Below are 27861 nucleotides of genomic sequence, written 5' to 3'. Positions count from 1 at the left end.
TGTGGCAAGGACCTTTCCTGCACACCTGAAATCATACTCTATGACTACGCACTCTACCATCTCAATACAGCTCAAATATTGAGGGCCTATTATGTAGGGTTTATGATATTATTATCACTGTCATTCTAAGTTTGCTAAATATGGGGCCCCACATGTTAGGAACAAATATCCAATCTGATCAAATCTAGTGATATCTAATACAATTAAAACAGGAACACTGTGTATGTTCAAAGCATTTAATATAAAGTTGTCTTAGTAGGGGCGCCTGGGATAGCTCCGTCAGTTAAACACCTGTCTTCGGCTCAGGTCATGATCCCGGGGTCCTGGGTTTGAGCCCTGCATTGGGCTCCTTGCTCAACAGGTAGTCTGCTTCTTTCCCTCCCTCTCCCTGCTCAGGCTTTCTCTCTTGTTCTCTCTCTCTCTTTCTCAAATAAATAAAATTTTTAAAAGTTGTCTTAGTAAATAAATTATAAGCATATTCCCTGTTCTATGTAAAACACAGTAAGAAACATACTAAGAAGGCTTTATTCTTATATCCCATAAATTCTGGCACACTCATAAATGTTATGATAGTTGTATAAGCTGAAAGTAAGCTCATTTTTTACTTTGATCAAGAGGAATTAAGAACTGAACTCATTATAAGTGGCTTTCTCCTTTGAGACTATACGATTGTTTATTTTCTGAATATATATTGCATCACCTTGAGGCTCCTATAGGCTTACACAATTTAGGTTTCAAAATTTTAAAATTTAACTCTTAGCATTGTCCTAGAGTTATTTCATATCAAAAAATGCATTTTGGGGGCACCTGGCTGGCTCAGTCGATAGAGCATGCAACTCTTGATCACAAGTTCATGAGTTCAAGCCCCACGTTGGGTATAGAGCTTACATTAAAAAAAAAAAAAGGTTAAAAAATGTATTTTAGGGACACTGGGGTGGCTCATTCAGTTAAGCGTCTGCCTTTGGCTCAGGTCATGATCCCGGGGTCCTGGCATCGAGCTTTGCGTCAGGCTCCCTGCTCAGTGGGGAGTCTGTTTCTCCCTCTGCCCCCCTCCCCACTTATACTCTCTCACTTTTTCTCTCTCTCTCAAATAAATTTAAAAAAAATAAAATCTTTTAAAAAATGCATTTTGCTGGATATATATTGGAAATAAAGACAAATGAAGTAATCACCCTACTATCTCCAACATAAAAAAGACTGTTGTAGAGAAATGTTTATTATAAAGGACACAGAAAATCACACAAAACAAATATGACTTAATTATTTTAAGATGAACATCTTTATAGCCACCACCCATATTAATAGAATTTCCAGCTACCCCAGAAGTTTCAATCTCAATCACCTTCCTCCCCACAAAAGTGACTACTATCTATTTACAGTAATCATTTCCTTGTTGTAAAAAAATGACTCTGAACCTAGATAGCTTGAAACACCTACGTTATTATGCTCATGGATGTTGTGGGTCAGGAATTCAGACAAGGCACAGAGGAATGCCCCTGATTTGTAGTATTTGCTGATTTCCATGGGGTAAATACTCCTCCCACGACCAACTGCAAGGTACATGTGACATCAGTGAATGCGGAGTTGGGAAAAGATGTTGTCAATTGGCTCCTGCAAGCCAGTACGAACTGGCTAGGGTACACCGCTGTCTTTATTTCATGGTGTTTGAGCTGAGAAGACTCAGTGTCTGGAGATGATTCAACAGCCGGAGGCTGACGTCATCTAGAAGCATCTTCCCTCACATGTCTGGGAGAGGATCCTGTCTGTCAGCTGTGATCTGAACCTCAGCTAGGACTATCCACCAGAGGACCCATGCATGGTCTCTGCATGTGGCCTGGGCTTTCTCCCAGCACGGCAGCCTCCTAGAAATCAGATTTCTTACACAGTAAGTAGCTCAGGGCTCCAAAAGTGAGTGTCCCAGTGAGCGAGGAGGAAATGTCATTGCTTTTTATAACTTAGTCTCAGAAGTCATGCAGAGTCACTTCCATTGCATTCTCTTGGTTACAGGTGAGTCACAAAGGCTAGTCCAGATTCAAGGAGAGGGAGGAGTGTTTAGAATTTTGCAGACATGGAGCGTCTGGGTGGTGTAGTCAGTTAAGCATCTGACTCTTGGTTTTGGTTCGGGTCATCATCTCAGGGTCACAAGATTGAACCCTATGTCTGGCTCTGTGCTCAACATGAAGTCTGCTTGGGTTTCTCTCTGCCCCTCCCCCTCCCACCACCCTTTCTTTCACAAATAAATAAATCTTTAAAATAAAATAAAATGAAATTCTGCAGACATGTTTTAAAATCACCACACTTGCATTTCATTATAGCTTCATCACCTGAATGTCCTTTAGCACTATATTTGTGCTTTGCTCTCTCTCTCTTTTTTTTTTTTTTTTTACTTACTGACTCTCGTTCCTTTCTCTTCCTTATATCTGTTGAAGAACATGGGCCATTTGTCTTGCACAGTTTCCCACAATCTGATTTTTACTAGTTGAATATTCATGCAGTTTGACATGTTTCACTGTTTCTGCAAGTTGGCAAAATTTAGAGGCTCAGGCTTGGATTCAATTTTTTTAGCAAGGCTATTTGGGTGGTGTTGCTTCCTTTCTCATGAGGCACATATGTCTATTTGCTTCTATTTTTGGGATGTCTGTAGCTGCTGATACTGCTTGATAGTATGAACTAAGGTTTCTTAATTCATAGGAAGCTAAAAATCATAATAATCTACCCTATGATTTCTTTTTCCTTTATTAGTTAGAATACTTTATAAAGAAATGATTCCTTTCACCTGCTATTTGGTTTCATAGTAGTATAGTTCATACCATAAGCAAGGACAATGATTGACTTTTCCCATTTATTTGCCAGTTTTTAGGATATTGAATTGGTTCCCTATCATCCTCTAATGGTGACCAATAGATTGAAATATATGTATAAATACATATTTATACCATCATTACCTCATGGATTTTTAACATATGGATATGTTTCAATTCCTTGCAATTATCATATCCTCACATTTTTTTCCCTTGAGTATATTAAATATGTTGCTCCATTTTCTTCTGGCATAAAGTATTGCTGCCAAAAAGTCTGAGGATAATCTAATTCTCTTTCATCTAAGTCACTTGCTCTTTTTGTCTAGATACCCAAAGAAATTTGCATTATTTTTTCTTTAAAGTCCAGTATTTTTACAAGAATGTGTCTTAGTGTTGATAATTCTAGGTCAATTTTCTCAGGTGCAATGTGTTCTCTCAATGCCTAGATGCAAACATATATATTTTTTTATTTCAAGAGGGCTTTCTTGAAGTCTAGTTTGAAGTATTTGTTTTCTTATCCCTGCCTCCTTTTTCCCCCCATGGGACTCCTTTGCCTAGCTTCAATATTTGCCATTTTCTCTCTGATTTTTTTTAAACCTCTCATTGATTTTTAAAATCTTCCTCCTCTTCATCTTAAAGCATAATCAAATGCGTTTACTAACCTTGGGTTTCTTTTAATTTAGTCTTCATTTCCAAAGTAATTTTTTTCTTATTTCAATTTCTATTCTGAGTTTGTTCATTTCATTTTGATTGTTTCTAACTCTGATTTATATAGTTTGTTCATGTCTCATATCATTTTCTTAGTGTCTTTTAAGTAGCGTGTGTTAGTTTTGATCTACCCTGTGTGCATGTCTTTCTGCCGTGCTTTTATTGTCTATAGAAGTGCTATTCGGTTCTTATTCTCTTTTTCACTACAGTAGTCTCCTATGGGATTTGACTTCCATACTTTCTTGTTGCTTGTGTGTATGTGAAGTGGGTTTTCTTGAACTTTTTGAAGGAGGCAGTTTTCAGGATAGCTTTTCTGACTTCACAGAGAACCTTTTTCTGTTTTTACAGTGCAGTATTAACATTTTTAAAAGCTTACTTTCAGAGACTTTCTGGTCCTATTTTTTTTTTTTTTTTTTTCTGGACCTCCTCTTTCCTTTGTCTTTATCTGGTTCAATTTTGTTTCCCTGCCCATAAGTCTGTCCTCAGTGTGGGCCCCTTTCCTAAGGAAGCCTTGGTAGGTCAATTTCAAGAGTTCCTACAGCTCTATTGCTCCAATCTCCTCAGACCTTACCGTGAGTCCCTTGCACTCTGATGACCTTAGAGATAACAAACACCCTTTCCTATTTCAGCGGCTCTTCTCAACTTGACTGGCCAGGCCTTCCAGTGAATACCTTCTGGCTATTTTGGAATTTTCCAGATGCCTCACTGATTCCCTTTGCTGATACCATAAAGATCTTGTGAGGGCTATTGCTTTGTCCTCTCTTGCCTGTCCTGGAGATCATAGGGATACCATTTCACTTAGGCTTGTTGTTGACGCCATCCATGGGTTTTGGTTTTGCTTTAGAACTGCTTTGCCTGTTTTTATGTGGAGCAAAAAATAATGCTGCTGCTGTCATTTTCCCAGAATCTCCTCTCAAGAAACAGATTTTTTTGTTGTTGTTGTTGTTGTTTTTTGTTTTGTTTTTTGGTTTTAAACAAATTACCTAATAGTCATCTTAAAGGTCCACATACCCAGGCAATGGCATAGTTTTGTAGACAGTATGTGTAACCATGTCTTACCTTTCCCACTGCTTCCACCATTAGCTTCTTTTATCTGGACTATTCTAGTAGCTCCCAACTAGTCTCTCGGCTTCTACCGTGTGGTACCTCTACAGCAGTAGGAGTGATTTTATTTTTTATTTATTTTATTTATTTTTTATTTATTTTATTTATTTATTTTTTTAAGATTTTATTTATTTATTTGAGACAGAGAGAATGAGAGAGAGAGCACATGAGACGGGGGAGGGTCAGAGGGAGAAGCAGGCTCCATGCTGAGCAGGGAGCCCAATGCGGGACTCGATCCAGGGACTCCAGGATCATGACCTGAGCCGAAGGCAGTCGCTTAACCAACTGAGCCACCCAGGCGCCCAGTAGGAGTGATTTTAAAATATCAGCCAGATCATGTCACTCTCCGCTCAAAATATTGCAAAAGCTTTTCTCAACTTTCAGGCCCTCTGAGATCTGGCCCTTCTTTCTCTCCGACTTTCTCTCCCAGTGGCTCAGGCTGCGTCAGCCAGCTGCATTGGCCTCAAACACACCAGGCAGGCTTTCACCCCAGGGCATTTGCACTTCCATCCCCTCTGTTCCCAAGCTTTTCCTTCTGATTTCCACCTGGCTTGCTCCCTCACTACTTTGGTCTCTGCTCAAATGTCATCTTATCAGAAAGGCCTTCAATGACCTCCCCTCCCATCACAAAATGGAACTCTCATCCTCTTCCCATGTTTTATTTTTCTTCATGGCTCTTTCTACCATCTGACCTGTTATATATTCATTTTTTATGTATCGTTCTACCCATAATGCCATGAAAGTAGGAACTTTGTCTTCTTGGCAACCTGAACAGTTTTTTTTTTAGCACAAAGGTAGCACTTGATACAAATTTGGTAACTGAATGAATATATAAAATACCTAGCACCTAACAGGTATTCAAGAAATGTTTGCACTTTTTTTTTCTTCATAGGGGAAAGGAAGTGATCTGTAGGGAATACCACTATCTGCCATGATAGAACCAATAATGGAACAAAGTGAGAAAACTAAGAGAATAGAATAGTGGCATTAAAGCCAAAAGAAGGGGTAGTCGAAGTATCAAGGAGGTCAGAGCTGAATAGAGGCCATAAGACTGGTGCTATAGACTGTGCTGTATCCTCCCAAAATTCATACGTTGAAGCCCCGACCCCTAATGTGACTACATTTGGAGACCCTTTAGGAGGTAATTAAGTTTAAGGGAGATAGATCGTTAAGGGTGGGATCCTGATCCAACAGGATCAGTGCCCTTAAAAGAAGAGATACCAGAGCACATGTGCTCACTGTCTCTCTCTCTCTGTCTCCCCCTCTCTCTTGCTCTCTCCCTCTCTCCCTCTCTCTCTCTCTCCTTCTCCCACCCTCAGGCCTACGAAAACACAGCCACCATTGGCAAGCAAGTCAAAGAGCTCTTAGGAGAAACCTATCTTGTCTGTACCTTGATCTTGGACTTCCCACCCTCTAGAACTCTGAGAAATAAATTTCTGTTGTTTAAGCATAGAGTCTGTAATATTTTGTTATGGCAGCCCAAGCCGACTAATACAATTAGGTATCTAAAAAGGTCATAAAATTTAGCATTAGGTTAATAAGAAATCTGGAAATCAAAGTTTTTCTACTTTTCAATTGTAGGGTCACATCTTAGAGTTGTAGATCCTAAGAAAATCAATATGACAAAACTTAAACCACAAAGTCACTTAAGTATAAAGAAAAGCCCATATATTGCTTGAAGAGTATTTGTGGGGGAAAAAAAGTCCATTTTCCCCCGGTTTTGAGATATAATTGACATATACCTCTGTATAAGTTTAAGGTGTACAGCATAATGGTTTGAATTACATATACTGTGAAATGATTACTGCAATAGGTCTAGCATTGATCAACTTACACAGACACAATAAAGAGAAAGCAAACAAAGAAAAAACTTTTTTTCTGGTGATGGAAACTCACAGGATTTACTCTCTTAACAGCTTTCCTATCTACCATACAGCTGTATTAACTATACATTACACCATGCTATACATTACATCCCTAACATTCATGTATCTTGTAACCAGAAGTTTGTACCTTTTGACCACCTTCCTCCAATTTCCACCTCTGTTAACCACAAATCTGATCTTTTTTGCATGACTTTTTTTTTTTAATCCACTTAAGGAAGAAAAGTCACAGACTATTCATAAAAATTTTAAAAATATATGTTCACAAGTGTTTTTAACACCTATGACCACATGACCTTAACATTTTAAAGTACAATTGTGGTTCCTGAGCAAATGAAATCATGTGTTACCCAAATTAACAACAAAGATCTGTAGGGTTCTGAATCCAGGATAAATTATTTTCAGATAAAAAGCAAACTTTTGAATCTTAAAATTTTTTAATGTTTCCATTAGCAACACTTGTCAGTATGATTGTGATTCATATGATCACATTGCAGCTTCCTTGTGACATTAGTTATAAAATGTTGGATTAGGGTTTTATTCTTCAAAGCAGAAGAAGAATCAAGTCTCAACTAATAGACTCACCAAAATGATACATCACTGGCCCCCTTCCACCAAAGGCTGCTCCAGTTTAGAGTTAAGAAATGCCCTGTGCTCGATCTGCTGAAGTTCATCTGTTCTATACAATTAATGGGTGGATTATTTGCCCCATAGCCTATTGAAGGCCCCCACACTGTTAGTGCCTCACTCTCACTGGGCTTTTGATCATGTTCCCGCTCACTAGTATCTTCACCTGTGAGGATGGGCAAGAAAAGAAAGGGAGGGAACTTGCTTAATGTCTTTTTCTACATTAAATTTTAATAAGGAGGGTAGAAGTTAATAAACTAAGTTGAGGAGTCTGGATTGCCTGCCAATGTCATCTGCCGATAGTCCCCAGGCCCGCGCATCCCATGGAAATCAGCAGTCGGCTCGGCTGGTAGGACAGACATCCCAGCCTCCAAGCTTTGCGCAAAGACAGCAGACGGGATGATGGAAGAAAATCTTCCCCAATCGTGGGGCCTTTGAGCTTTATCACATGCGGTACAGACCGCGCTGGACGTTCGATCCTGGTCATTGCTGGCAGCACCGGTCCACTTTCCCAGCGCGGGTCCCTCACACGCTGGATGCACAGTGTGACTGAGTCCGGGGCACCAGAGGCCCCTTCCCCAATGTCCCGGGCTCCTCCGGACGACTTAAAACCACAATGATCGCGCGAGCTGGGTGACAAAGGAGCAGCAGTGCAGAGAGCTGGCCCAGGAAAAGAGCGCACGGAGCAGCCGAAAAGAGAGGGCTCAGAGCCAAGATCGCCGGCCCCCTCCAGCCTCAGCCATGACCCCCGCGGGCCGCCGTAGGTCCCCGCGAGCCGCCGTGAGTCCTGCGGGCCGCCGTAGGAGCGCCGTCCCTCGGCTGCGCTCTCAAGATGGCTGCCGAGCCCCGCTCCCCCCGGCGCCCTCGCTGAGGTCCCGGCAGCAGGCGAGCGGGGCGAGCCCTGCCTTCCGGCACCAGCGCGGCCTAGAGGCCGGGAGAGGCCGGCCGCCGGCTCCGCACGCACCGTCTCGCGGGGCGGGGCGCCGGGCCCCTTCCGGGGATGGGCCCCGGCGCCCGAGTCGACCCGACTTGGCCCCGGCTCCTCCCCGCTCGGGCGGGCGCTCCGCCGTGTCCCCGCCCGTCAGTCCGCCCGGCCCGGCTGGCCGCAGACGGGGCCTGGGCGGCCGCACGGGCAGCTCCGAACCCCCGGGCGTCGGGAGGCGTCGGCGCTACCGCCGACCGGCGGCGGGTCCCGGGTTGCGACCCGGCCAGAGCGGAAAGGCGACGACACCATGTTCTCCCTCAAGCCTCCCAGACCCACCTTCAGGTCCTACCTCCTGCCGCCGCCCCAGGTAAACAACCCCCTCCCCGCGAGCGCCCCTCTCCTTGGCGCTTCCTGGGAGCCGCCGGGCCGACCCCCGGAGGCTCCCCCGGTCTCCCTGTTCCCGGCCGCGCGATTGCCAGAGCCCGACGCCGGGAAAAGCGCCTTCTCGGGAGCCCCCGCTGGCTCGGTGGAAACTTGTAAAACTTCGCCGCAGCCATTCTCAGCCCGGAGACCTGTGATCCGTCGTTTTGCCGTGTGATGGGACTCAAGGGAGTGTTTGGAGTTGGGTTTATTTAGTTCTTCGCCTGGCAGTTGTCCGCACTGTGGCCGCCAGCACGATTGCATCGCTTGTGGGCTCTGGTGGAGGAGGTTACCTGTCATAAATGTGAACACCTGGAAGCGGCAGAGGCCGTTTTAATATTTTTGTCAGACTCCCAATTGATAATGAAGAGATCTTTAAAAGATCTGGTAAAACGTGAAAGATTTTAAGGGGGCGGGGGAAATATGTGTCTGTTGCATGTGTCATCACTTAGAAAACAAAAATTGCTTTCGTATCTCTCACGGGGAGAAAAAGTTTTGATCTTGATTTATTTTGCTGATGTATTTCAGACTGACGATAAGATTAATTCGGAACCGAAGATTAAAAAACTGGAGCCAGTCCTTTTGCCAGGTAAACATCAGAGTTTCAACAGATACTTTAGGAATGTGTTTTGGTCCAAGATTATTCTACCAACTAGTACTATGTGGCTAACTTCTCCCTTGTATTTACGTTAAACTTTACCTGGTTAAAAATCTAACGACTGAGATGACAGAAAAACTTGGTCAGAACTAAATAACAGCAACAAAAAGTAGTGATTAATTTGGTGTTTGTCCTTGAAAATGTAAGCACCCTAGAAAGCTCTCAAGAATATCACTACCTCATTTCCTTTTTTGTCTCCTGAAATGTTCATTTTTGAAGCAATCATTAATTGGTTAGGTAGGGAGAGTACTCTTTGCCCTTCTTGTCTGCAACTTCATGCATTAATGATTAATAGGTCATCGTTTTAGTAGTATGAAAAGCAACTTTTATTATGTTTGGCTCGCTATACCAATAACAAAGCTTAGTGAACATTGAATTACTTACTTGGCAGTTGTTTTTTTGAAGGTGTCAGCTGTGTTTGCAGATTGTTTCAGTTTAGAATGGGGTTTCACGACAGAGGCTCTGCGAAACATTTTGGGCCCAGCAATCCTTTGGTATAGGGACTGTCCCGTGCATTTTAGGACGTTTAGCAGTATCCTTGGCCTCTACTCACCAGATGCCAGGAGTACCTCCTTCTCCACCTCCTAATGTGACCACCAGAATGTCTCCAGACGTTGCCAAAACTTATTTTTTGTCTTTTGCGTCCAGGAGCAAAATCTCCTCCCAGTGGAGAAGCACTGGTTTAGAACAAAATTTACCTTGAAACACCTTAAGAGGTAGAGGTAGGAATTGGTGAGAGATAGGAGTTAAGTTTTAAAGCATATAAAATACTATTTAATTGGTGTTTTGAATTGTATAACAATTATGTAATAATTAGGAAAATTTGGTTGTTTAATACGATTCTTGCGTGGAGTAGCCAGATACCTAGGAAAGCCTGTTATCTAATCAAATACCAATTTGTGCTACTTTCAACATTTAAAAATCTTAGTCATTACTTAATGCTAAATCTAGTAAAGGGATTAGAACTTTATAGGTAGTAATTGAATATGGAAACTTTATTTTGTGCTTCAAATTTTAAATGTTAAGTAGGAACAAACATATTACAATCAACCTGTGGTTCAGTATTATAGATGCTAACTCTTAAAAATTGTTTTCAGCTTTATTATGGAACTTAGTTATAAATATTTTGCCTTTATTTTGTTAATGTTTTTTATCCAGCCAGTGTGTACTAAAATAATCCTTTGTACTTTTCCTGAGAGTGAACAATAGAAATAATAAGTAACCTTTGCTCCCTGTGCATGCTCTTGTTTTAGCCTTAGTCACTCCAGGCATTTAAAAGTCAGCTGTGGGAAACAGTACTCATCTTAATTGAGTGAGTGCCTGTGAGCTATTGAACTTTGGCTTCCTTTACTTTGTCTGAATAGGCCCTGTTCATAGGCCTTGATTTCCTTCCCTCTTCTGATATTATGATTTGGCGTTAATAAACCACAGGTCTTAGATATAAATGATAGTGCTTGATTTTTTAGGATTGCCTTTTATATTTAAGATATGCTTATGAAAGAGTTACTAAATATCAGTGAGCAGGAAGAACTACAGAATTAACTAAAAACTTACCTTTCTACTAAAAAGTCACAGTTCTCTGGGGAAGGTATGAACTCATTTCCTGCCTGTAAGTGGTTTGTGAGTCCTAGAAAGGGCAGCTAAATGTAGATACTCTGATCCGTGTTACTTTTTCTTATATTGGCTCTGGGTATGCAAACATGATGGCTCTGGTACGCTGGATTCTGTTTGCAGCTAACCTGTTTCTTACAAAACATTTAGCCAATCCTGGATGAGTGTGTCTTTTGCCTTCCTTCCTCACTCCTTTTCTTTCTCATCTTGGCCTTCCCATACACTCCCCAGTTTCTTTCTACCCGGCCACCCCGTTTTGGTCTCTGTTTCCTGCTTCCCCTCTTGAGCCACCTGTCTGACTACCACCAGAACCTCCGTTGCTCCTCCTTTGGCCTGCGTCCTACTACTTGACCTGTGAAATCTGGAAGACAGGTGGAAAGTAATTGAGGCATTGGTCATCTAAAGACCTGGGCTAGGTTAGGGTTTTTACTAAGAGGGCTTAATAATATAGTTCTTGCCTTACTTATAGTCAGAAACCAAGAGGAAGCTTGGCCAAGTCAGCTGTGGCTTTACACAGGCACACGGAACAAGAAGTAATTGTTCAGAGATATAGTATTGCATGTTATACTTTGGCATAGTGCCTTGGGTTCAAGGATATCCTACTTTAGTTGCCCAAAGTTTGAACTTTTACAAGCAGATGAAAATTAGACACGAAATGAATTGTGTGCAGTTACTGTGTGTTCCTTTGGAACTTAACAAGACTAAATTTAAAATGATCTTCGTCTTTTATTAAGTGAAGAAAATAGAAGAAACTGGTAATTTAATTCCGATTGTGCTTTGTGGTAGTAATTTTCAGTTTGCCTGGTTCATGAATCTCCTTGAGGTAGAAGTTGTGTCTAATTCGGCTTTGTGGACTTGATGTCTAGTGCGATGCATTGAGCTGCTGCTTGAGTGTCTGACCAAATGAAAGGACCCCTAGAACACCAGTTTGAATTGTTACCGTAGCCATACACACAGGCAGACAGACCAGCTCTCAGATTGAGTAGTGGAAGACTGTTACTTTCTGCCATGTGTCTCTGCTGTCTCCCAGAGCCACACTTCTTAAGAGAATTATTATCTGAGCCTGGAATTGAGATACAGTGCCCTGTCAAGGCAGCTAGCTTTGCCTGGGCTTTCTCTTCATCTTCCCATCATTACAGGAATCTTGTTCTTTTAATGATTGTGTTGTATATGTGTAAAATCACCCCAATCCTTTTGAAAATAGGGAGAGTTTGAATTTTTAAATACACGTGTGTGTGTGTATGTTCCAGCATATATTTGTTAAGGGCAAGTACTGCCAGGCTATGTTCATATATTTTGGAGGGGAGGGCAGAGAGAGAGAGAGAGAGAATCTTAGGCAGGCTCCACACCCAGGACGGAGCCTGATGTGGGGCTTTATCTCAGAACCCCGAGATCATGATCTGAGCCAAAATCAGGAATTGGCCACTTAACTGACTGAGCCACCCAGGCACCCCAGACTATGCTCATATCTTTTTCAGAGAGCTGCTGGACTGGTGAAGCAGTTCACTGAGCACCTGAGCTGGGTGCCTGGCTCTGTGCCAGATGGGGAAAGTGCTAGAGGAGTGTGTGCCTGCATCACAGCAACGCCTTTGGACAAGGGAGAAGATAGTGACCTATATTACTCTTTTCCAGGATCTGGCTGGCATCAGATCTGGATGAAGTTTTTACCAGCCCTTGGTCCAGTTGAGAAAATTAGGAAAAATGCAGCTTTTGCCCACAGAGCTAAGCTGATTTGAAGGATTGTCCTGTATTCTGAGATTTTGTTCTTCCAGCTTCCTCGTTATAGATATATTCTCTGTTAAATGATGGTGGTAGTAGCTACGGCTTTAAAGAAGTTTTTAAGTTAGCAATATAAAAGGTTAAGAACTCTGTGTTGGTTGCCTGAATTGTTTTTATAGTATACCTGATTTGTGGAATCTGAACTAGAAACCATTTGATAAGGTTTTTATAATATCATAGATATAATTTCTTAAAAAGATTTATTTATTTTAGAGAGAGAGAGAGAGAGCACACAAGTGGGAGGGGCAGAGGGAGAGGAAGAGAGAATCCCAAGCAGATTCCTCGCTGAGCAGGGAGCCCAATGTGGGGCTGGATCCCAGGACCATGAGATTATGACTTGAGCTGAAACCAAGAGTCAATGCTTAACCGACTGCACCACCCAGGTGACCCCATAGGTACAATTTAATGAGCACTTACACAGAGATCATCAGTAATTTTGTCTGCCTAGGAATCATTTCACTGTCTTCTGAAAAACTCACCCTCTCTCCTTTGACACATTGATCTTCCCCATCCCCACACTGCCTTGGGTTCTAGTGTGGCCAGCAAGGATAATAACCCACCCCCAGACTGCAAGAATGGGCACAGTTCTGCCTCTGGATATTTTCAGATTCCTTTTTGGTAATTCTGCCAGTGGCCGTAGTTCCAGGAAACCTGCCCCAAAGAGTGAAGTCCCATGTTTTAGAGAGAGGCAGAGGCGTAACACTAAGGAGGACTTCCGAATGTGTTCAGGCTCCTGGGCTCCATTTTCCTTGAAGTCCAGCTAACACAAAAGCCACAGATTTCTTTTTACTTAGCTAGCTCCAGGCACACTTCTGATACTTTCAGCTAAAATCTTTAATATGTAGCTTTCAGGTTACTCTTCATAACAGCTTTCTCGGGGAGGCACCCATTTATCTTCGTGTGCCCAATGAGATGACTGTAGTTGCACACGGTAGGTAACTTGCCCAGTACGCACAGGTAGCAAGGGCAGAGCCGGGATTCTGAGCCCCACTCCCAGGCTGTGCCTTTAACCACTAAGCAACAGGGCCTACCTGGCCGCACTGGTGACATGAGGGTACAGATTTATGCTTTGGAACTGGAGAGGGGGTGGATTGGATGTCTGCCTGGAAGTTCTCTAGTGAGGTAAAAAGAGCTCTGTCCTTGGCTGTGCCCTTTCCACAGCAGTGACAGATTTTGACCCAACTTGAGGAACAACTTTCAATTTCAGCTGCCAGAAAACGGACTGCCTTGGTGGCAGTGGACTTTCTGTCACTGGCCGTGCCGAAGCAGAGGCTGGTGGAATGCCAGCGGCTTTGTCATGAGGTGGTGAGCTTTGCAGTAAGTGGGCTTGCTGGCCTTTTCTCTCTTCTAACTCTAGGGCAGGATCTGATTAAGGATCTGTGAGGTGGGAGGGAGGATGGCTTGAAACACCGTGGCTAACAGTAACGAGTTCACTGTTCCACAGGTATCTAATGCATGTTCGTGCTGAAAAGCTGAAAAAGTTGGGGTCCTGCCCTTAGATGGTTTCAGTTCACTGGAGGAAATGCTTCAGGAGAGCAGAGGTGGCGAGGGCTCCGAGGAAGGTCACCGAAGCGAGATTGGGGGTTGGGGAGGTGTCAGGAAATGACTTCTGCCCTGCATCTTGAGTGCCTGCTGAGCCTCAGCCACCGTGTAAGGCTGTGTGTCCGCTCAGCTCTTTCCCCCTTCCCATCTGTAATGCCAGCAGCGCTTTCAGCATCAAGATTAACTGTTAGATGGATAATGAATGCACTCATTGTCAGAGTCTTTTGTAATCGGATCAGGAAAGCATACGACCCTGGGCCATCTGGAAAATGAACATAGCCATTGTTGGGTAGATGTCTTGTTTATTTTTTTACATATTCACTGTTTAGACCATTTGCGTACTGTTCTTGTTTTCTGCCTCACTGTAATTCTTACTTCGTCACTTGCACGGTAAATCCCTTAAAGGTAGACGTTCTCTTTTGGGTGTTTTACGATTTGTGTTGTTTTTTAATACTTTTTTGTAGATCGGCTTTGAAGATGATTGTAGGCTGATTTTTTGCAGTATTTTAATTCATACATACGTTGCTTTTGAAAGCACCGAAGGACTTGTGACTCCATTTGGGAACAGTGAGGCATGTAACTGTTCTGTTTGTCCCTCACCTGTGGAGCCTTCAGAACAGTCCTCAGGTTGCTGCCGCAGGACCCACAGGCCAGCATTTCGTTACTCGCTTCCTCACTTCTGACCGTCAGTCTCTCTGCACCTTAGCTCCTGCTCAGAATATCTCCGGATACTTGCACAAGTAAAATCCTACTTACCCAAGATAAAAATCCAAATTCGGTAACCCCTGTAATTTGCCAGCACTCCACCTTGCTGACCTCTGTACTGTTTCCTAGTGTTGATACTTGCCTCAGTCAGGCTGGTTCCTTTCTCTCTCCCAGATGCCTGATTCTTTATTTAGGCCTTTGTCACTGTTGTCATCACATGTTCTCTCGATCTCAGTCTTCTTCTGCCTTCAAGATTTCCTTCTGGTGGGCGCCTGGGAGGCTCAGTCGTTAAGCGTCTGCGTGGCTCAGTCGTTAAGCGTCTGCCTTCGGCTTAGGTCATAATCCCAGGGTCCTGGGATCGAGCCCCGCATTGGGCTCCCTGCTCGGCGGGAAGCCTGCTTCTCCCTCTCCCTCTCCCCCTGCTTGTGGTCCGTCTCTCACTGTGTCTCTCTCTGTCAAATAAATAAATAAAATCTTAAAAAAAAAAAAAAAGATTTCTTTCTGGTTTCTTCCCAGGGTCTGCACTTCTAACCCTCCTTCAGCCCACTTACTGGACGTGCTACTTGATTACATGCTTTTCTGTATTGTGTGACCTGCAAAACTGGACCCTTAGTACCCACGATGGCATTAGACGTTTTGTGTTTGTCTTCCATATAGTTTCAACCTCCCTTCATAATTTTTAGGCCACTTTAATTCCTGAATTTATCTACAGCTAGGGTGACAACTGGTCCCACTTTGCCTGTGACCGTCCTGGTATTAGTGCTGAAAGTCCCGCATGCCAAGAATCCCCTCCATTGCAGACAGCCAGTCACCATATGTAAAGCCATATATTGAATTCTTTGTTGGCCTAAACACATTCCGTAGGTTAATTAGCCACTGTATACGGTAAGGCTTTGTCTTATCTTCCAAACTAAAATGTATTATGGGAAAATTTATTTTTATTCATCAAACATGTATTGACTTTCTAAATGTATTGACTTTCTAAATGTGAAAGATACTATGAAAGATGACATTTTTTGGTTCTCTGGAAGTTAAAAACTTTCTTAGCTATACCATTTTTGAAGATTTATTAATTTTAATTCTATTTCCTTTCATTATTTTTATGGGTGGAAGGGTCTTGCGAAAACAAATTTTGATGATTTCTTGATCCCTTTCCAGGTTGTAGTAGAAACTCTTGACTCATCATCTGATTTAGATAGCTTTTTCTGCGGTGCTTTTTGCTTACCCCACAGTGAAACAAATTTCCTACTTTATCTTCCATGAGGCCTCCCCGTGGCTTCCCTCCAGTGGTGTGCTGGAAAGTGCTTGGTGGTGAAAATCCTCCCACCAGGGCTGATTGCAGGCTGTCAACTTGAGGGCCCAGAGCCCGGACTGGGGGGGGCGGGTGGCGCGGGGAACTGGAGATTGTCCTGAGCCAGTGCAGGCCGGCTAGCACAGCACAGCTCTGCCACCTGACAGGCGCAGGACTGGTCTCTAGGAAAACTTCATGGCCCTCTGGAGTTCTGAAGCTTTTGATAGACGCTTTCTTTCTTAGGGCTCACTAATTCAAGATGAAGCAAGGACAGCCTCAGTACTCTTCTATTTATGTATCTATCCTCTCTAGGAAGAGGCCATATCGTATCTTTTTCTTTCCTGTCTCTAAGCTAGTGTTCAGGCCCCCCGGACCGTAGTACTTGCAGTAGCTTTAACAGTCCCTACCCAGTGTTACTGCTTTTTTATGGAGTATGAGCGGAAAATTATTATGAGAGTGGACAGCTGTACTACCTGAGCCAAACATTTTAAAGCCTGGTTCCACGTGAACATAATTTAATGTTATCAAATAAAACTCAAGCCAGGTTAACTTGACGCTTACTTAATTATATGCTTATAATAGGACCCAAACAGAGCATCTCTCCAGCAGTGCCCTCCTTTTCATCCTGCCCTCCATCCCGCCCGACTTCTCTTTCTCTCCCAAAGCCTTGTTCCCATTTTCCGCTCTCAGCACTGTTTGACGCTTCAGTTTCCTTAAAAGACCACAGCCCAGAGAGTCCCTATTCAACTTTTGTTGTTACTTTTCTATTTCTTGTCCAGTTTTTTCTCAGTAGTTTTATTTTTAAATACACTTGGATTTATAAGAGTTGTCTAAAAGAGTGCAGGTAGTTAACGTACACTGTTCACCCAGCTGCCCCTGATGTTAATATCTTGCATGACCTTTTTAAATTTAGCTAAATTAAGAAATTAGCAATGCAAGTTTTATTCACATTTCCCTAGTTTTTCCACTAATGTCCATTAGCTGTTCCAAGATGCCACCAGGGATACCATATTGCATTTAGTCATTATGTCTCCTTAGCGTCTTTAGTCTGACAGTTTCTCCATTTTTACTGATGGACTGATGCATTCTTTCATGTTGGAGCCTGTATCCTTTTGAAATATCCTCCCCGCCCCCCTACCCCCCGCCGACTCTTTCTCTTTCCTTCCTTTCTGGCATTCTGGAACTACCAGAGACTCCCTACTTATGTTGTGTTTCCTCTGCCCCGGCTCTGGAATTAGCTGTTTTTGCAAGGATCTCAGGTTCCTGTCATTGGAGAATGGTCTTTAAAGACCAAGATCCATGTGCTCAATATGCTTTGTTGCTGGAGTGTCACGCCTTAGGCCTATAGGGGCCAAAGTAGAAAATATGCCCCTGTGATATTAACCCACGAATAGACACATCTCTCTCTGTTTCTGTATCCATCTGAATATATGTAAAACTTCTTAAGAAGCCATGTCTAGCAAACCTTCTGTAAGGTATCAGGCAGTAAATGTTTTGGACTTTGAAGGCCATAAAGTCTCTGTCGCAAGTATTCAGCTCTGTCTTTGTCCCGTGAAAGCAGTCATAGCCAGTACACAAATAAGTATGGATATGTTTCAGTAGAATGTTACTTACAAAAACCAGGTCTGGACTTGGTCTGTGGGCTGTGCCCAGCCATCCCCTGGACTCATGAAATGATTAAATGCATTCTCCTTTTATCTTTGTCTCATTCTCAGTGCATTCATGGGCTTGACATTTTACATTTGTGCCGTAAATAAGAGGATCATGTTGCTAGAGAAGAAGGGCTGTCCTTGAGCGTGTGCTTTATAAATACAGTTGGCTGATGGTACTATGAGGCTGCCATGTCCTGTCTAATAAGACCTCCATCTCTTTCCGTTATCACTTCTCCCCTTCTCCGGAACCTAAAATCCTGTGGTATGGCTTTTTTTTTTTTTTTTTAAGTAAACTTTTGAGTATAACATACATAAAAAATACATATGAATCTTTAGAGTTACAACTGAATGAATATTTATAGCGTTGGTTTGAGAGTCCTTGGGCGGATGAGTTTGCTAGTCAAGAAAAGTGGCGTAGCATGAAGTGATGTAGGTTATACTTTGTGAGCCAGTAGTTTTAGTATGAAGAAATCAGTGTTACAGGAGTACGACATCTAACTGTGTGAAATGTGAATAATTAATTTAGGGTTTTGTTTTTATTTTCAAGTTAAGGGCTGTCTTATAATTGGTAGCTAAGATTTCTTGGTGGGAAGAAAGGATTGAGTATTCACTAGCCCACATTCTGATATTGGGGGAGGCATTGGGTTCAAAGAGCTATTGAAGATTTAAATTTTATGTATTCGAATTATTTGATGAGTTTCAATGTATAGTTTTGTCATTTAAAATTTTTTTCTCATTAGAATCCAGTTAAGACTAGTACTTTGAATCTTTAATTCAGTTTTGGTGCTTCCTGTTTCTGGAAACAGTACATTTAATTTTATGTAAGCGTAGAGAAACAAATACTGGATTTGATATCAGAACACTTGGTTATAAGTTGAAAACTTCTTATTTTTTTTTTAAGATTTTATTTTATTTATTTGAGAGAGAGAGTGAGAGAGAGAGAACACAAGAGGGGGTGGTAGGGTCAGAGGGAGAAGCAGACTCCCCGCCGAGCAGGGAGCCCAATGCGGGACTCAGTCCTGGGACTCCAGGATCATGACCTGAGCCGAAGGCGGTCGCTTAACCAACTGAGCCACCCAGGCGCCCAACTTCTTATTATTTTTTAAATCTTAGGAAAGTGATTCTTTGGGTCCAAGTCCGTTATCTGCCATACCTTACAGGTTGTTGAAAGAATCAAATGGGAAAAATTTTGAGAAACTCCCAATATAGCTCCCTGTGTATGTGGTAGGCAAGCACAGCAGTTCTATTCCTTTTTTCTAACTTCATGTGAGTATACGCACGCAGCTTATCTCCACACCCTCTTGGCTGCTTGGCCATATTAAATTCCTGGTTTTTGTTCTGTCTGGAGCACCCTCTCTTCTATTGGTGGTAGTTGCCTGATAAACCAGGGAGCAGTGAAGTGATTTAATTCATTCACATGTTCAACACTCATTTAATAGACACCTACCTTGTGCTAGGCATTTGTCTAGGAACTGAAATTTCAGCATTGAGGAAAAATCAGACCACCTTCTGCCCTCATGAACATATGATCCTAAGGGTGGGACGGGCAGTAATTTAAAAATATATGTATAATTGTAGCTGTGTAAATGCTAGGGATTACAAGTATATGATGCTGGGGTTGAGGGATTTAATCTAGGTGGGGACATTTAAAAAAAAAAAAGGCATTTCTGAGAAAGTGATTAGGCTAAGGGAGAATATTCCAGGAAATGGGAACAACATGTGCAAACACCGCATCCAGTGGAAGCAGTATGATCCCTAGGAGGGATTAAAAGAGCACTATGGTGTGAGGGTGAGGAGGACAGTGGCAGAGGGTGAGGGGCGCAGGGCCTCACAGGCCATGTGAAGGAGGTTTGTCTTCGGGATGGAAAATTACTCAGATGGTTTAAGCTGAGAATTTGACCTGAGTAAATTTGAATTAAATCCTCAAGTAAATGGTAGGTTGCTGTTCTTAAAATAATCTTGTGTATTTTTAAGAACTTCGAATAAAAGTTATTATTACAACTCAAATTTATCAGAACAGTTTTGTTGAGCGAAAGGATCGTTTTGAGACTATAGTTGCATTCTTGAATTGGTAGGTATTTGGGGCTTGTCAGCAAACAGGTTCTATCCACCACTGTTAAGGTTTTTACAGTGATAAATATGGATGAAGTAGATCAGTACCCTCACTCTTCTACCATTGACCCTGGAGACGGAATGTTTAAAAATGTCCCTGGGTCTAGTTGAATTTTAGATCTTGAAATTAAGGTTTATTTTAATGAAGACCACGCTTTAAATAAATTACTCCTTTCAAAGCACATTATAAATTTTGTTTTGACATCTTACGTTTCTTTCTTTAGTCTTCTCTTTTAACTCTGAAACTATATTTTAAAGTTTTATTGCCAAGTACTCTGAAACTATATTTTAAAGTTTTATTGCCAAGTAAGTTATAATTTGGGTGCAGAGGGAAACTCACTTTGGCTTTATGGAATATACCTTATTTAAATTTTTTTAAAAATCAATTTATTTAAACTTAAAAAAAAACCAAATCAGTTCACCCATTTCTTCATCCTCCACCTCTGGCAAACACTAAGTTGCTCTCCATATCTAAGACCTTGGATTGTTTTTGTTTGTTTATTTTTTAGATTCCACATATAAGAGAGATTATACAGTATTTGTCTGACTAATTTCAGTTAGCATAATGCCCCCAAGGTGCATCCATGTTGTTGCAAATGGCAAGATTTCATTTTCTTTTATGACTGAATAATATTCCTGTGTGGGGGAGGGGGGCATAATATGTGCCACGTCTTCTCTATCTGTTCATCCACTGATGGATACTTATGTTGTTTCCATATTTTGGCTTTTGTAAATAATGCTGCAGTGATATGTGGGTGCATATATTTTTTCATGTTAATGTTCTCATTTTCTTTGGATAAATACCCAGAAGTGGAATTGTTGGATCATATGGTAGTTCTGTTTTTAATTTTTAAGGAACTTTTACACTGTTTTCTAGTGTCTGCACCAATTTACATTCCCACCAACAGTGTAGAAGGATTGCCTTTTCTCCACATCCTTGCCAACACTTATTTCTAATCTTTTTGATAATAGCCATTCCAGCAGGTGTGAGGTGATGTATCATTGTACTCTTGATTTGCATTTCCTTGACATATAGAGCACCTCTTCCTGTACCTATTGGCCATCTGTATGTCTTCTTTGGAGAAATATTTATTCAGATCTTCTGCCCATTTTTAAAATCAGGTTTTATGTTTGTTTTAGCTGTTGAGTTTTATGAGTTTTTTATATATTTTGGATGTTAGCCTCTTCTATAATTTCAGAGTATTTTCTTTCATTCAGTAGGTTGCCTTTTCATTCTGTTGATGGTTTCTTTTGCTGGGCAGAAGCTTTTTAGTTTGATGAAGTCCCACTTGTTTGTTTCTGCTTTTGTTAAAAGCTTTTGCTTTTGGTGTCAGAATCAAAAAATTATCACCAAGACCTGTGTTAAGGAGTGTACCACCTGTGTTTTCTTCTAGGAGTTTTATGGTTTTAGGTCTAACATTCGAGTCTTTAATCCATTTTAAGTTAATTTTTGTGTATGATGTAAGATAGTGGTCTAATTTCATGCTCTTGCATATGACTATCTAATTTTCTAAATACCATTTATTAAAGAGACTGTCATTTCCCCCATTGTATACTCTTGGCTCCTTTGTTCGAAATTAATTGGCCAAATACATGTGGGTGGGTTTATTTCTGGGCTGTCTATTCTGTTCCATTGATCTATGTGTCTGTTTACCAATGGCCATATTGTTTTAATTACCATAGCTTTATAATATAGCTTGAAATCAGGGAGCATGGTGCCTTCAGTTTTTCTTTTTCAAGATTGCTTTGGCTATTTGGGTCTTTTATGGTTCCATACAGATTTTAAGATTGTTCTATTTCTGTGATAAATGCCACTGGAATTTTGGTAGAGATTGCATTGAATTTATATATTGCTTTGGGTAGAATGGACGTTTTAACAATATTAATTCTTCAGGTCATGGGCATGGGATATCTTTCCATTTATTTGTGTCCTCTTTAATTTTTTTCACTAATACCTCATCTTCAATATACAGGGTTTTGGTTTGTTTTTTTTTTCCATCTTGGTTAAATGAGTTCTGGGTATTTTATTCTTTTTGATACAGTTGTAAATGGGTTTCCTTAATTTCATCATAAATGGATGTTGAATTTTGTCAAATGCTTTTTCTGTATCTATTGAAATGATCATAGGATTTTTACCCTTCAGTGTGTTAATGGGATGTATCACATTGACTGATTTGCAGATGTTGAACCATCCTTGCATGCCTGGAATAAATCCTATTCCCTCATGGTATATGATGGTTTTAATGTATTATTGAGTTTTTCTGTTTGCAAGTATTTTGTTGAGGATTTTTGCGTCTATGTTCATCAGGGAAATTAGCCTGTTATTTTGTGCTTTTGGTAATTTATTCAAACTGTTGACAGTAATAGAGTCCCCAACCGTTATTGTATTGCTGTCTTATTTCTCCCTTTAGGTCTGTTAATATTTCCTTTTTATATTTAGGTACTCCAATGTTGGGTGTGTAAGTATTTACAAATGTTACATCTTCTTGTTGGATCGACCCTTTTACCATTATGTAGCACCCTTCTTTGTCGGTTATCACAGTCTTTGTTTTAAAGTCTGTTTTGTCTGATGTAAGTATAGATACACCAGCTTTGCTTTCCATTTGCATGGAAAATCCCTTGTTCCATCCTTCTTTTTCAGTCTGTGTGTCCATACATCTAAAGCGAGTCTCTTAGAGGTAGCATATAGATGGGTCTTGTTTTTTTATCCATTCACCCACTCTGTATCTTTTGATTGGAACATTTAGTCCATTTACATTTAAAGTAATTATTGAGAGGTTTGTGCTTATTGCCATTTTATTACTTGTTTTCTGGCAGTTTTTGTAGTTCCTCTCTGTTCCTTTCTTCCATTGCTTTCTTCCTTTGTGGTTTGATGGCTTTCTTTAGTGGTATCTTATATTCTTTTCTCTTTATCTTTTGTATATGTACTATAGGTTTTTGCTTTGTTTTGCAACCATGAGGCTTGCCTATAACAACTTCTATCTGTTGCAGTCTATTTTAAGTTGATAACAATTTAAGTTTTATCCCATTGTAAAGCTCAAGATAATTACTCTTCCCACCCACACTTCATAGTTTCTCATGTCACATTTTACATCTTTTTATCTTCTGTATCCTGTAACCAAATATTGTAGTTTTAGGTCATTTCTTTTGTCTTTTAACCTTCTTAATAGCTTTAGACATAATTAATCCGCTACCTTTACTATATGTGTATCTTTCCAGTGAGATGTAATCCTTCATATGTGTTCTTGTAATTAATTAGTGCCCTTTCTTTTCAGTGTAAAGAAGTCTTTTTTAACATTTCTTGTAAAGCCAGTTTAGTGGTGATAAACTTCTTTAGCTTTTGCTTGTCTGGAAAATTTTTTATTTCCTCTCCACTTCTGAATAATTTTGCTGTGTAGAGGGTTTTTTTCTTTCAGCACTTTGAATATATAGTCACCGTCTCCTGGCCTGTGCAGTTTCTGCTGAAAGGTCTGCTGATAGCCTTGTGGGGCTTCCTTGTCTGTAATAAGTTGTTTTTCTCTTTCCACTTTTAATATTTTCTCCTTGTCTTTAACTTTTAACATTTTAATTACAGTGTGTCTTGGTGTGGGTCTCTTTGGGTTGCTCTTCTTGGGAACTTCCTGAGCTTCCTGGATCTGGATGTCTGTTCCCCAGGTTAGGGAAGTTTTCAGAAATTATTTCTTCCAATAAGATTTCTCCCCCTTTCCCTTCTCCTGGGAGCCCTATGATGCAAATGTTAGTTCATTTGATGTTGTCCAGTAAGTCCTTTAAACTATCCTCAGATTTTCCATTCTTTTTTTCTTTTTACTATCCTGATTTGGGCTGGGTTCTATTGCCTTGTTTTGAAGTTGACTGATTCTTTTTTTTTCATCTAGTCTGTTATTGAACCCCCTTGGGGCGTTTTTGGTTCAGTTACTGTATTCGACAACCCTGTGACTTCTGTTCAGTATCTTCTTACATCTTCCATCTTTTTGTTCTCATTGTGTTCGTACATTTTTTTTCCCCAGTTCTGTGAGCATCTTTTTTTTTTTAATTTAAATGCAATTTTAAAAATCTGTGAAGTCAGAAAAGCTATCCTGAAAACTGCCTCCTTCAAACAGTTCAAGAAAACTCATTGTGCTTGACACACCATGTTACATTAGTTTCAGGTATACAACTTAGTGATTTGACAGCTTTACACATTATGTTCTGCTCACAAGTGTAGCTACCATCTGTCCTATTGCATAGCTATTACAATATCAACAATGTATTCCTTATGTTCTGCTTTTTATTCCTCTAAGTTACTCATTCCATAACTGGAGCCCTGTATCTCCTGCTCCTTTGCCCAACCACCCGCTCTCTTCCCCTCTGGCAACCATCAGTTTGCTCTATTTATGGTTCTGATTTTGACTTTTGTCTATTTATTTTTTTAGATTATACTTACGAGTGGAATCATATGGTATTTGTCTTTCTCAATCTGACTTACTTTTAGTTAGCATGATACCCTCTAGGCCCATCCATGTTGTCTCAAATGGCATGATCTCATCCTTTATGGCTGTGTAATATTCCATTGTGTATATATACCACATTTTCCTTATCCATTTGTCTATTGATGGATACTTATGTTGCTTCCATGTCTTAACTGTTGTAAATAATGCTGCAATAAACAGGGGCACTTTTATCTTTTTGAGTTAGTGTTTTCATTTTCGATGAGCATCTTTACCACCATTATTTTGAACTCTTTATCAGGTAAATTACTTATTTCTATTTAAGTTTTTTCTCTGAGGTTTTATCTTGTTCTGTCATTTGGAACATACTCCTCTGTTTCTTCACTTTGCTTGACTCTCTGTGTTGGTTTCTATATAGTAGATGAAACAACAACCTCTCACAGTCTTGAAGGAGGGGCCTTGTGTCAGAGATGAACCTTATTGTTCAGCCCTCCCCCAGCTCTTTGTTCAAACCATCCTGCTTGTCCAATCAGCCTATTATATTTTTAATAGTTCCCAGTAGTTCAGGATGTGCCAAATCAGTCAGTGTTGCAGAGGGGAGGATCTCAGCACCTAGATTCCAGCTGACTGGAAGCCAGACCCTCAGGCATCAACTTTTTAAGGTATGCAATATATAGATAGTCTTGTGGGACCACAAACGTAAGCCCTACTGGCCACGAGAGCCAGGAGAGCTGGAGGTGTCTCCTGGGTAGAAGTTAGAAAAATCAGTGCTCCAGACAAGTGTATGAGCTCTTTTCTGGGTGATACTAGTAAGCTGGTGAAAGGCAGAGGGAGAACATCAAGATGGCCTCCACAGCCCACTTTCTTTGACAGCAGTTCTCTAGACCACTAAATATATGCCAGACCTGAAGCCTGCTCTAGCATAAGCAGAGAGGCCTCCTTCGGAGAGACTGGGGAGAGGGGCGGGGGTGGTGGTCCCTGTCTCCTGTCTGTGCAGCACCCTAGGGGTGGTTGCCTGCCAAGAACCATCTCTCTCATTGCCATAGGGTCATGGTATCCAGAATGCAAACCCCCCTGGGGGCCACTAGAGCCAGATGATCAAGGGGTGTCCCCTGGGCAGCAGTGCAAAAACTAGGACTCCAGACATAAAAGCCAGGACATGAGAGGCACGTAAAGTGCCCCTCCAGGAGACCCTGATGCCCTGGAGTGCTGCAGAGCGTGAGCACAAAGAGAGCACACACCCTCCGAGGTTTCTCGAAAGGATTACAGTCAGACCCTAGATGTGTGTGTCATTAGAAACTTGCCCCTCAGGCCACGGTTGTGATGTTTAGCTAATGGTCTTCCTTCACAGAAGGACTGTGCTCCTGGGTCTGTTGCCTCTTGCTGTACCTTGGGGGTGGTAGCTGCTTAAGAACTCTTTCTCTGGTGGTTACAGTCCTGTGGGACTTATAAGTGAAAATCTCCTCCTAGAGCCACATGATGGAGAGATGTCCCCTGGCAGCAGGCACAAAAATCAGAGCTCCAGGCAGGGGTACAAGCTCCTTTCTGGGTGACACGATTATTACAGTCCCAAGGGACAAAGAACAGAAGCTCCCCTGGCCTTCAGAGCCAGGTGATCAGGAGGTGCTCCCTAGTTGGCAGCCACAAAAATCAGGGTAATAGATGTATGTAAAAGCTCCCTTCTGAGAGATCCTGGTGCTCTGGAGCACAGCAGAGGGAGTGTGTGAATGTGGTATCCACTAGTCTCGGTCCCCAGAGAGTGTTCCAACAGGCTCCTAGATACATGTGTTAAATAACACACCTGTCCTTCAGGCCAGTGCTTTAATATACACAGGTAAGCCTCCTTCACTTTAAGTCTGGGCACCATCACTGCCTCCGACTTGGGCCCCCGGGTTTGTGAGTCTAAGTGTCTGAGCCTTTTAAGAGCAGTTTCTCAGATCTGTAGGGTCTTGGGACACAAGCCTCATTGGTTTTCAAAGTTCCATGTTTTGAGGGCTTGTCTCTCAAGGTATGTGTTAAAACTTGGGATGCCTTATGTACCATTTGAACCCTTCACTCCTTTGGGTTTTGAGTTGCATGCTGGTTGTGGGTCACCATGCAGCGATGGGGTTTATAGTGAGATTATGTCCCAGCCTCTCCTACCCGCTTGCAATATGGTTTAGTTCTCATTTGCCCAGTGGGTAGCCATCACTCAGCTAGCCTTAAGGGTTTTTTTTTTAAGAGGAAATTGTCTGTATGTAGCTATAGACTCAGTACGTCCACGAGAGGAGATGAGTTCAGGGTCTTCCTAGCTCACCATCCGGAACCCTATTTACCAATAATAGATTGTATTAATTTTGAGGTTAAACCCAAACTCTGTTTCTCATCACTTAGTAAAGGAATCAAAGAAATTGGTTTGGGATGTAAAGTCACATGTTAATAAAACACAAATATCCCCTCAAGCAGTACTCTGAAGAAGAGAGAGTAGTTTCTCTCTTCTCCAGAATGCGTTTCAGTAAAAGATAACGAGAGGCAGTATCACGTAGCACTAAAGAATGCAGACTCAGTTTGAGCCTTTCTGTTTGAACCATTTCAGACCCCTCAGCTCTTCGGGCCTCAGTTTCTGTGTCTCACAAATGGTGGGCAGCACCTTGCTGTTGTGAGGATGAAAGCATCCGTGGTGCCTGGCACCTGGTGGGCCTCCAGGGTTTGTTCTTACTCTTGTCACCATGAAGTAGTCCTTGTAGGCCACACGGTGACTGTAGACATTTTATGGTATAATTATAGCTCACACAATATTTTTCTTTTTTAAAAGGAGAAATTGTCGTAAATGAAGTCAATTTTGTGAGAAAATGCATTGCAACGGACACAAGTCAGTACGATCTGTGGGGAAAGCTGATCTGCAGTAACTTCAAAATTTCCTTTATTACGGATGACCCGCTGCCGTTACAGGTGTGTGTTATTTGTGTGCTGTTTTATTGGATCAAGGATTTGACTCTGAGCGGTACATGTAATTACATAAAGCACAGGTATGGAAAATTATAATAAAATCATTAAGTGATTAACAATGTTGGGAACGTATTATATTAAACTTCAAAATCGTAAGGAGGATGTTGGGATTCAAGGAGTAGAATTTGTGAGATGGTTGGTCACCTTGCTTTTTTATCTCCTGTGATTTTTGCTTGGATATTCTTTCAATAATGGGAGTTAGTATTTTCTTTCTTCTGCATATTTTAAATTGCTTTTAAAAATGAAGCTGTCCTTTTTTTTTTTTTTTTTTACTAGTCCTAAAGAGAAAAGCTTAAGTATTTATAGCAAATAATTGTATAAACACAGCACGTTTTATAGATTTCCTAGTTTTTTTTTTTTTTAAAGATTTTATTTATTTATTTGAGAGAGAGAGAATGAGAGAGAGCAAGCACATGAGAGGGGGGAGGGTCAGAGGGAGAAGCAGACTCCCTGCTGAGCAGGGAGCCCGATGCAGGACTCGATCCAGGGACTCCAGGATCATGACCTGAGCCGAAGGCAGTCGCTTAACCAACTGAGCCACCCAGGCGCCCCTAGATTTCCTAGTATTTTTAACCAATTCCTTTTCTGAAACATCAAATTCTAGTTTGAAATTTCAAATTTCCAGTAC

The 27861-nt window shown here is 41.4% G+C and overlaps 1 protein-coding gene across 1 annotated transcript in view; it reads left to right on the top strand.

Annotated features, from left to right (window-relative positions):
• The first annotated feature begins 6921 nt into the window (after positions 1–6921).
• Positions 6922–27861, top strand: part of MTMR10 (myotubularin related protein 10) — a 56683-nt gene continuing 35743 nt past the window's right edge. The window contains exons 1-3 of the mRNA XM_045899557.3: positions 6922–8415; positions 8997–9057; positions 27040–27176. Of these exons, the coding sequence (XP_045755513.1) occupies positions 8356–8415; positions 8997–9057; positions 27040–27176 (258 nt within the window). The 5' untranslated portion in view covers positions 6922–8355. The remainder of the gene's footprint in view (positions 8416–8996; positions 9058–27039; positions 27177–27861) is intronic.

This window comes from Mirounga angustirostris, unplaced genomic scaffold, assembly GCF_029215605.1.
Source record: "Mirounga angustirostris isolate CCGP_5_RB_7025 unplaced genomic scaffold, mMirAng1.0.hap1 SCAF_9, whole genome shotgun sequence".
Lineage (NCBI taxonomy): Eukaryota > Metazoa > Chordata > Mammalia > Carnivora > Phocidae > Mirounga > Mirounga angustirostris.
Note: the sequence above shows the minus strand (reverse complement) of the source record. Positions and strands in the feature narration are given on the sequence as shown.